The sequence below is a fragment of the Hyperoodon ampullatus genome, assembly GCF_949752795.1.
Source record: "Hyperoodon ampullatus genome assembly, chromosome: 2".
NCBI lineage: Eukaryota > Metazoa > Chordata > Mammalia > Artiodactyla > Ziphiidae > Hyperoodon > Hyperoodon ampullatus.
The window spans coordinates 99,554,614-99,565,733 of record NC_136915.1 but is presented as its reverse complement, the minus strand read 5'-3'; the positions used below and the strand labels follow the sequence as shown (position 1 = coordinate 99,565,733).

The 11,120-nt window shown below is 52.7% G+C and overlaps 1 protein-coding gene across 1 annotated transcript; it reads left to right on the top strand.

Moving 5' to 3' along the window:
- Positions 1-8,822: 8,822 nt before the first annotated feature.
- Positions 8,823-10,096, top strand: INKA2 (inka box actin regulator 2; the record flags this gene model as incomplete). Its single annotated transcript, XM_079696664.1, has 1 exon — positions 8,823-10,096. The coding sequence occupies one exon, from the start codon at positions 8,823-8,825 to the stop codon at positions 9,663-9,665; it is 843 nt and encodes a 280-aa protein (XP_079552790.1). The 3' UTR covers positions 9,666-10,096.
- Between the last annotated feature and the right edge of the window lie 1,024 nt (positions 10,097-11,120).

Below are 11,120 nucleotides of genomic sequence, written 5' to 3'. Positions count from 1 at the left end.
AAGAATCTAACAGAATCCTCTTTCTTTTGCTTGGAATCTGGGACCACACCACCCACCTCAGGATCTGCCTTAATAGAGGGTTTGTGGGTGTTCCTGGCACGGGCTTGAATTTTAAAATCCTACTGATCTGCATTTTTTACAGCACCTTAGGTGGGAGGTGGTGGGGGAGGGCAAAGACAGTCTGTGGACGCCGGAAGAATAAAAAAGGCAATAGGAATCTGCACGGAGCTGAGCTCCAGGTCTTGATTTGCACGCTCTCCTGCCAAGGACTTGAGCCCCAGTCCCGGAAGGAGGAAGGGGAGAGGCTGAAGTCACCCAGCTCCCCATTAGCTTTCATTTGGCTCTTTGTCTGAACAGCTTCAGCCTTTGACTCTCTTGGAGAGGAAGCCAAATGCCTGGCCTGGGGCCCAGAAAGACACTCAGATGGGAGAGCTCTGCACCCTCCCTCCACCCATGGTGTTCCGCCCCCTCCCCAGTGCCAGTCTGCCCAGAAAGGAGACAGAGCAGAGTGGCAGGCAGAGCTATTAGAGTCTTGTTCACTCCCTGACACCTCAGCCCAGCGCTTAGGCAGAGCCAAATCTCAGTGACTCTGTTTTCCCAATGGAGTGAAGGAGAAAGTGGAGCTGAGTTAGCTCAGGCTCAGCCTTTTGGCTCCTCTAAGGACTTTGGGGTTTGAATTCACCACAGCTTGGTTGTGCCTGGGTTAGGAAGGTGTTGGCTTGTTTATCCTTGGGTCTGCAATGGGGTGGGAAAGGCTTATAGTCAGTATGTGTCATGAGCTTGAAGTGTGTGTGTGTGTGTGTGTGTGTGTTCATCCCAGGCAGAATCTTCCCTGCCACCCAGGAGGACTGTGTGGTGCTTGGCTTTGCCCTAAGTTAGTGTGTGCCCAGGAATGGCACTCATGTAATACTAGTCAAGTTCTACATTCATTTATGCCGTTAAATTCCCTTCAAGAAGCATACGTCCTACAGACACTGTGGGTTAAAGCTGCTAGAAAAAGAAACATTAAGGAGTTGTGAAATTATCTTTGTCGAGGGTGTTGTGCACTCCTCTCCTGCCTCCTGGTCCTGCCCTTGGCCCAGAAAATCGAGACAAGAAGAGTCTGATCTTGAAAACCAAAGTAGCAGAATTTCCCAATTTCCTGAAGCAGAAAATTTGCATTGTAACAAGTGAGCACTGGAGGGAGGCTGAGAATTTGGGGATCCTGGCTCAATTAGGTTGATGTCTGGAGAACTGGCCCTTCTCCCCTGTTTGGAAGAGGACAGGGATCTGGTTTCAGGGCTGAAATGTAGCAGGAGAGTAGCAGCAGCTGACACACTTCTTCCTAAGGATGAGGGGGTCAGGGCCGCAACTACTCAGTAGGGAATATATCTCTCCCCCCTCCAGCAGCCAAAGAGGGGCCCTGCCTGAACACAGGCCTTGGGACCAGCTGTTCCTTATACACTGCTCCCTTGAGGGCTTCCAACAAATGGGGTAGACATAGGCACACAGAGGAAGCAGATGTAAGATGCTCACAGGGTGTTGCTCATAAGTTCAGATCAGTGTAGAGCAAACAGAGTGCATAAAGGCTGAGTAAAATACAGCCAGGGTGGGAAGGCTTCCTGGAGGAGGAGGAGGTTGATGGAACCAGCTCCTTTAATGTCGATCCTAGCTGAGGCATGGTGAAGCAGCAGAGAGACTTCTCTCAGGCTGGGGAAGGTCCTTCTAGAACAACTTGGTGTTCCTAGAAGGCAGTTATCTAGCCACTAGTGGCCACAAGTTCAGGAGATTCTGGTACATGGAGGAGTACCAGAGCATAACGGCAAAATAAGGAAGAGATAAGAAGGTGATAGAGGAGGTACATTAGGAACAGCCTTCAGCTCTTGGGACAAAAGAGCAAGTTTCCTGAGGCAGAAAAAAGCTTCTGCAAAGGATCTCATAATGTGGTCTCCCTTGATGTTTAGAGCTAGAGTGAAGAGGACTTTGCCCTAGACAATGTGGGGTGGGAAGAGCATGGAGCACAGGATTTGGGGTCAGGCCAACTTGAACTCAAAACCTGGCTCTGTGTGACCCTGGCAGATTATTTGATGTCTCTGTGCCTTAGCTTTCTCATCTGTAAAATGGGGTTTTAAAAGTACCTACTTTATACAGCTACCGTGAAGATTATGTCAAGTGCCTCCCCAGCTGTATGTCCCTAGCACATAACACAGTACCTGATGTATTGTAAGCACTTGGTAAACTCACAGTGATGAACTGATCAGACTGGTGTGCATGTGTCATTTGTTCACAGAACACACTTATTGAGTTCATTCTATGTTTAAAGCACTTTGCCAGGCACAAGTACTGTGGTTACAAGTATAAACAGACACTGATCCTGCCTTCAGGGAACTTAGACTTTAATAGGAGTGATAATAATAACAACATATATTGATGTTAACAGTTATTGATATGCCAGATATCTCAGGTATTATGTCAATTGCCAAAGCAACACTAAGAAGTTGTACTTCCATTATCCCCATTTTATAAATGGGGAGGTTAAGTGACTTGGCCAAGGTATAGAGCTGATAAGTGGCAGAGCTACCATTCAAACCCAGCCAGTCTGACTGCAGATCTCACACTCTTAGCCATTATATGCGTGCAAATGTCTCGTATAGAAACAGAGGATACATACTAGATGAGAGCCACACATTCAGTGCTCTGAGAGGGAGGAATTACCTCCAGCTAGGGGATCGGGAAGGCTTCATGGAAGTGGTAGCATTTGAACCACACCTCGAGGGATAAATAGGGATGGGAACAGGAGAAAAAGAGCATTTCAGGCAGATGATGAAACAACATGACCAAAACGTGCAGAGATGAAAGTAATGGGGGTGTTTGAAGACTGTCTAGAGGAGACATTTGAAGACTCACTGGATTATGGCTAGAACATAGGGTATATGCAGAAAAAGAGTGGGCAACAGGGCTGAGAGAGCTGTTGAGAGCAGAAGCGGGGGCGGGGTTGAATGCCATGCCAAAGAGTCTGACCTTTTCCATAAGCATTGCCGAGCAGCGTGGTTAGAGACCTGCCTTGGGGTCTAGGAGGTGGTGGTGGTGGGGATGGGGGGAGGGAGGAAATTGAGGCGGGAAGATGAGGTAGGTTATTACAGGAGTCCACACAGGAGAGTATGAAGGCCTGAATCAGAAAGGAGAAAAAGAAGGTAACTCTTTGAGGTCCCTTGGGTGCCCAAGGAACTTGGTTGACTGGCTGCATTGGAGAGGGGCTAAAGCTGGACAGGGGAGAGGTGAGGCTGAGAGGCAAGCTCCCTGCAGGGGCGAGACTGGGCCCCTCTCTCCGTCTGTCTGCGTCTTGCCCAAGCACATGGCCACCCGTAGATTGTTCAGTTGGGAGAGTGGGCTCATCCATTTCACACTTCCTCCTTTCTTTACCCTTCTCCCTCCTCCGGCTCTTGGCACAGTTTCTACCTTACCTTCCTGTTGAGAGTTCCAGCCAAGAGCAGGGGGCTGTGAAGGTCCCTATTCACGGAGGTGGAGAATGGGCCACTTGGCAAAAGCTGGGCTTTTCCCATTTCCGGCCCTGAACCCCCTTCTAGCTTCCAGAGGGGCTGAAAGGAACCGTGTGGGGATCTTGTGAGTAATGGGGGTGGGGGGAGAGAGGCAGGGCACACTGCCAGGTCCATGGGCAAAACCGGAGCCTGTGTCAAAGGATTCCGGCTGAGCTGGGAGAGGGCGTGAGATGGATGGATGGAGGGCACAGCTGTGGGGTCAGTCAGGGGCCTAGGAGAGGGCTTGGGAAGGTTGCCGAGGATGCTGGTGTCACATTTTCCCATCCTTACTCCTCCCAAACCACAAAGGGCCCAGCGAGTGCCATGGAAGGGAGCTGTCCATGGGCAGCTGAGCCCTCACCACCCCACGGAGGGCTCAGGGCTGGAGGGCCAGGATGGTGGGGTTTGGCTTCCCAGCAGCATCTTCCCCCTTCAGATGAGTCAGTGAAGAAACACCTTCAGTGGAAGTGAACTGAATGGGGTCTTGGAGTCCCTCCAAGACTTCACGTTCTTCCTCCCTATGTGATGATAATCGCCCTCGCGCGGCCCACTGACTCTCCTGGTTTCTTCTCACAACAATCCCACGAGGCTGAAGAGTGAGGGATTATGATGACATGGAAAGCTCACTGGCCTGGAGTAAGAGGGCCAGGCATGGGGTCCCAGCCCTGCCACTAATCTACCTCAGAACCTCAGGCAATAGATCCGTGTTTCCACTGGAGGTGCTCAAGATGACATCAGGTGATACTCAGATGAAAAACTTAGTTTCAATAGATAGATAGATAGATAGGTGGCGTTACCGTCTGTTTATGGCAAGTGATATACATTTCATATAAGTTTCCATATAAATCCATTAATTTATATAAACAGATTTAAGTAAAGTATTAAGTAGGAGACTAGGTCATATATAGATATGGTGAAATCATGAAGGAAAGTCTAGGGAAGTGTGTTTAGGAAACACTGACGGAGAAAACGAACCTCTCAGCTCCCTAGCTTCCTAATTCATTAAGTGGGGATAACTCCAACTGCCTCGTCAGCCTCCCGGAACAATTGTGGGGGTCGGACAAGGTCATGTAGAAGACAGAGCAAGTACTACACATGTGTGAGGGGTTATCATTTCACGGTCAGAATCCGAAGCACAAAAGGTTGGTGAATCTGCCCCATGTGGAGTGGCCAAGTTAGTCAGCTGGAGTGGGCCAGGTCTCCACAGGACAGCATGGGGCTCTTGACAAACCCTAGGAGGGTGCCCCGGGGGTCATCCAGCTCCACCACAGGGAGCTAGCCAAGGGCTGGTTTAGACTGCAGTGGGAGAGACTAAAGTTTGACAGGAAGAAAATGTTTAGAATGAGACATTTGGAGGCCCAGAAGATGCCGGGGGTGGGAGATGGGCTGTGGGGTGGGGTGGATACAAGGAGGGTGGTGAGACCTTTCTCAGAAAGGGTTCGCACAGCCGTCTCTAGGATACGCTTATCACAGGTGTTGTGCTTGGCGGTGGAGCAGGCTAGCTCTGTGCCTGTGTGCACACGTGTGTGTACAAGCGTGTGAGTGTATGCGAGCTGGGGTGGAGAAAGAGGGTAGTGCCTGTTAGAGCCATTCCCACTTAAACTAATCAGAACTAATTAGGCCTTCTTGTGACTTTTCCACCTGAGCCCTGAGGGCAAGTTGGGTATGACTTGGCGCCGTCCTGAGGCACTGGGGGGCCAGAGAGGAACTCATCACCTACAGCATGGGAGTTAGTGTTTGTTTCTAGCTTGGGATTTTCTCAGATTTGGCGCCTCTCCTTTATGCCCACCCCACGTTGCTCTCTCTTCTCCCTCTCGGCAAGAGAAACCTTGGGATCTGAGCAGGTCCCACGCTCTGGGGAGGACAGCAGCCTGCCCTCTGGCTCTTTCTCCTTGGGTGACATCACTCCCCCGGGGCTGGGAAAGGCAGCTCGCTTCTCCATCAGGCCCCAGCCGATGCTCCTGCCTTCCCACTCCCTGGCCTCCCTGTTTCCCACACTCGGGCTTCCTTCTTCCATCCTCAGCCCCCTCACGGCTGCCTTCTTGCCCTCCAAGGTCAGCACTCTGTGGCCGGCTGACCTAATCTGGCTGGACCGTGAGCAGGAGGATGCAAGGCTTCCCTTTCCTTCCTCTGTGTGGTGCCAGGGTGGGAAAAGGGACCAGACGAGACGTTTCTCCTCAATCAGACCAGACAGGTGAACGGAATCCTATCACTACTGCGTGTTCAGGTTCACTGAGGAAGAAATGTTCTGGAAGTTCTCAGGAAGTCTTAAGATAACAGCCAAAATTCACCTGTAGGCCATGCATAAACACACGTTACTTCATCTCGTCTGTCCAAAGTTGGACCAGGCAGGAACTCTTATTCCCATTTTAAAGAATGGAGAAATTGGAGTTCCCTGGCGGTCTAGTGGTTCGTAGGATGCAGCACGTTCACTGCAGTGGCCCAGATTCAATCCCTGGTGGGGGAACTAAGATCCCGCAAGCCGTGCAGGGTGGCCAAAAAAAGCAAGAATGGAGAAATTAAAAAACAGAATTTAAATAGCTTGCTCAGATCACACAGCTATTACATGGCAGAGCTGGGATTTGAACCCTGTTCCATTTGTCTCCAGAACCCAAGATCTTAACCAATGCACTATCATTTTCCATAGGGCTGCACCTTCAGCTCTTATTTACTTAAATGGGGCCTCTGTTTTATGGGCATCCCTGAATTCATACATACCCACACATTCGTTCTCACTCGAAAAAGGTACAAAATGTCAGCATTATTTCTTAAGGATTTTTCCATACTGGAAAGGATTGAATGGGGTCATTTCATTCCTTCCACCGCCTCTGACCTGGACTGTGTTTAGCCTTCTGGAAGGAAGCTGGCAAGCTCCGACTCTGTGCCTCTTGGTGAAATGAAACCTTGAGAAACATTCCTAACCCCTTCTCCCTGGGTAGTGACTTACTGAGGGCAGCAAGCAATTTGGGGTGCTCAGTGGTACTCAGTGTATGTTTTATGGATATGTAGTAAATGCAGAGGTGCTAGCTGGGTTCTGGGGCAACAAAATGATGTGTAGATCTCAGTCCCTGCCCCCAAGAAGTAGATGCTCAATGAACGTTTCATCAGTGACCCAGCACTTAAATGCACAGAGGAGCTGTGAGTAGCAGGACGACAGGGAAGAGCATTTTAAGTATCACAGAAAAGGTTCTGATGGGAGTGTGGGGTGTATATGGGAGTAGATTACGCTTCTGAGTGGCGAGTGACACGGTCGGAGGTGTGTGTCGGGAAGACTGATTTGGTGGCCTGCAAGGAGGCTTCTGCAGCATTGCAGGGGGTAGAAGGGCAGATGTGCAGCCTCTGGGGACAAGAACGGGCAGTGGGGTGGGAAAGCCAAATATGACCCTGAGGTTCCAGGTTGGGGTGAGTGCTATGAGGCAGGGGGCAGAAATAGGAGAGTCAGTGCAGCAGTTTGCCGGGAAGGGACCTTGAGGAGTTTGGTTTGGGGCTCAGAGTCTCCTGACTCTGCTCCGGGTCTTCCAGTTGTGGCTGAGCTGCCTCCAGAAGGAAGGGGTCAGGAAGGTAGAAGCCAAAGAGGCCAGAGCAGGGGGCCATCAGCAAGCGTGGCCACCCCGCAGGCTGTGTCTTCTGCTGCTGCCACTCAAATGGAGCATACTTGCCCAGCAGCCTGGCAAACCCCAGGCTGTCAGGCCCCGAACCACCACTTCTTCTTGCTCTTTCTTGGGGAAGGTGCAGGGTGTGGGCAATCCTACACTCAGCAACAGCTTCCCTGCCCTCAGGGACAGTCAGTCCTCCACTGTCTGTTAGCACTGCTGGCTCAGGAGAGCCTGGGCTGGCCCCTAACCCCCACCAAAGCCCGAGTTGGCAGGGGAGGGTGTGACCCTAAAGCCTGAGAGGGTCAGCTGCCAGCACAGCGCTGCAGAGCCTCTGCGCCTGCCCTCCCAGGCCCTCCACCCCTCCACCCTGTGGGCTTAGCTCTGTGCATTAGGACAAGGCTGGGAGGTAAGATGATCCCGGTGGGTCTCTGGGGGGCTTAAGAAACAGATGGTCCCCTTGCCTGAGGTTTGCCGTTGTAACGTGAGCAGATCTGCGGAGGGAGCTGGCGGAACCAAGGCAGCTTGGGCCCGGGGACGGGAACCTCGTGAATGTTATCAGACGAAGCATCCCCTGCCCAGCCTCCAAACTCGGCCCTCACCCAAGTCAATCTCTTAGCCCCTTCCAGCTGGCACCTGGGACTCGGGCCTTAGACACCCACAGAGGAGCTGGGGAACTGGCCCCCAGTGTCCCCACTCTTGGCTAGGACAGCGGAGCCAATTGGGCCAAGAAGGCAGGAAGAGCACTGGAGCCAAGTTTGAGAGCAGCTGAGAGGGGACAGGTGTTTGGAAGGGAGAGAAGGGCTGGGCAGAGCTGGGCAGGGGTCTCAGCAAACAGGAGCTTTGTGGCTCCTTATCTGTCTCCTGACCTGCCAGATGTGAACAGCAGTGAAAGGAAACCCCAGGCCTACCCTCCCTTTCTCTTAGGGAATCTGAGCCCCTCCTCTTCCCTAGCGTCCCTCTCAGCCCTCCTCCACTGCCCAGCCATCCTGAGGCAGTGCTTGGTGGTTAGGACTCTAGCATTTGGAGTGAGACGTCCTGTGTTTGAGTCCCAGCAGCGTGAGCCGTGTGACCTTAGGCAAGTTACTTCACCCTCACCGTGGTTAACTCATATGTTAACATGAGAATTATAATACCAACCTCCTAGGGTTTATATAAAGATGAAATGAGATGATGTGCACAGAATACTTAGCTCAACTCCTGTTACACGGTAACTGCTCACGAATTGTTATTTTCTTCATCATCCTCATCTCAGGGAGGCTCAGGAGAAGAGGGCACAGACACAGAGGACACAGATGGCCACCGGAACTTTCTATACCGTCAAACTGATCTCAGCGCCACCTCTTACTATCTATGTAATCTTGAGCAAGTTACTTATGTGCCTCAGTTTCCTCATCTGTAAAATAGGAACGATAATACTACCTCATAGAGTAGTTGGGGAGATTAAATATAGATTAATTATACATATGCATATATGTATACATATATGTAGCTTAGGACGGTGCTTGTCTTAGCAAGTCAGCTGTTATTAATAGTATTTCCTTTATCCAGCCATATCCGTGTCAAAATTCCTCCTCTCCCAGCCCTGATCTGCACTGTACTAGGCTGTACAGAGATGGGGTCAGTGGCAGGCTGGAATGACCCTGGAGGTGTGTGTTTGGGGAACAGCCCTTCCCCCTGGCTCACAGGCCCTGTGCTCTCTCCCCTGCAGATGTCCATGAAGGAAGTGGGCGATGGCTTGCAGGATCAGATGAACTGCATGATGGGGGCGCTGCAAGAACTGAAGCTCCTGCAGGTGCAGACAGCACTGGAGCGGCTGGAGATCTCTGGAGGGGGGCCTGCCCCAGGCTGCCCTGAAAGCCCCCGGACGCAGCTCGAGCCCCATCAGTGGGAGGGTGGCAGCGGTCCTGCCAGGCCTGCGGGCTGCTCTCCCTCCAGCCAACCCTCTCTGGGCAGTAGCGCCAAGCTTCCATCTCCTAGGAGTGTGTGTGGGAGGGAACTGGCTCCCCCGCCCAGGACACGGCTGCCAGAGCACCAAAGCTGTGCCCAGCGGGGGCCAGAGCTGGTGGAACCGGATGACTGGACCTCCACGTTGATGTCCCGGGGCCGGAATCGACAGCCTCTGGTGTTAGGTGACAACGTTTTTGCGGACCTGGTGGGCAACTGGCTGGACTTGCCGGAACTGGAGAAGGGTGGGGAGAAGGGTGAGACCTGGGAGGCAGGAGCCCCCAAAGGAGGGAGGGGCCCGCCGCGGGAGCTGGGCCGCAGGTTTGCCCTAACAGCAAACATCTTTAGGAAGTTCTTGCGTAGTGTGCGGCCTGACCGTGACCGGCTGCTGAAGGAGAAACCAGGCTGGGTGACACCCACGGCCTCTGAGCCCAGAGCCGGACGCTTGCAGAAGGGCAAGAAGCGGGGCCATTCCAAGGGCTCTGGACATTGCCCCTTCCCAGGTGCCTCGGAGCCCAGACGAGGGGAGAATCCTTCCACCAGCTGCCCCAAGGCCCTGGAATCCTCACGCTCTTGCTTTGATGTTAACACAGCGGTTTGGGTCTGAATCCTAGAGATAGAAATTTGACTGACCCAAAAGGGCCAGGTCCCAGTGCTGGGCCCCTGGGAAAGAGGCCAGGTGGTATGGCTTTCAAAAGCCTAACTCCACGTCCCTTCCGCTGAGAAGGGAGGGAGAAGCAGAGGGTCTGGAGCAGAGCTGACAGGCCTGTAGTTGGGCGAGGCTGTGCTAGGGGCTGGCTGGTGGGGGAGGCGAGAGTTCCTGGACAGAGAGGAGAGAGAGAGAGAGAGAGAGAATGTGTGTGTGTGTTGCTTTGGGGCTGGAGGTGACAGCAGGAGAGGGGCAGGGGGAGAAGACCAGGAAATCCTTCTGACATTCCTTCACTGCCCCCAAAGACCTCAGTGTAACATTCTGCATGGATCGGGCACTGGGGCCGCAGGTTCCCCAGAGATGCTGCCAATAAAGACCTTCTTTCTCGTGTCCCCAGCCTCATAACTGTTTGCTTCCTTGGCAAAGCGCTGCTCCAGGCACAAGTAGTAAAGCCTGGCCCTCCTGGGAGTGGGAGCAGAGAGGCAAATTCCCACCCGCTTCTGTTGCCCTTGAGATTTCAGCCCATCCCTGGACCCTGAGAAACGGCTGAATAAGGAGTGTGTATAAGGAGTGCTTGGGGAAGCCCCAAGCCTTTTCAGAAGCACAGGAAAGGAAAGCTACTATTTGTATAGCACGTTAAACGTCTGAAAGCCTTCTCATATCCATTATCTCCTTCGTAAATGGGCGAGAAAGGCAGGTATTATCCCCATTTTCCAGATGAGGAAGTAAGCCTGGATGTGCTACCTGTCCAGGTACAGGCCGCAGGCAGGGGCTGACTGAAGAACAGACGCCGGGCCCTGGAATCACACACACTGCTTCCCCAACACCCTGTCTCCAGCCCAGAACCTCCACCCAGGGCACAAGAACATGTGAATTCACCAGTGAGGCAAGGTGAGCCAAGAAGAAATACGCACTCATTTTAAAATGCCTTTGGCCTCATCTTCCCACCACATCCAGGACAACCCAGGGTGGAGGGGCAGCAGCTCAGCTCTGGCACCCGTGGCTACACCTAAAGCCGTGTTGGGCATGTGGCCCGGAGAGCAACGCTGCCAGATCCAGGGCCCGCCTGCCTGTCCCTCCCACCCTGGCAGGGAACGCCCACTGGCTGGGAAAAGACAATGTGGGTCCCTGTTTGGGCCGAGCCTGACCAGGAGGGCACTCCATTTCTCCTCCCTCGCCTCCTCCTGGCTGAACTCCCCTCTGCCTGATGGGGAGTGACAGCTGCAATTAGAGGCAAGATGCCTTCCTGCCCTCAGAGCATTTAATACCAAATTGTAGAGGAAAAAAATAACAAGAAAGGCTCTTCCTGCATCCTGGACCCCTGGGGGCAGAGATGGAGGGAGGGGACTTAAGAGTGAACAGCCCCACAGCTCTAGTTGGGAAGTGATTAGGGTCACCCTCAAATTCCCACGC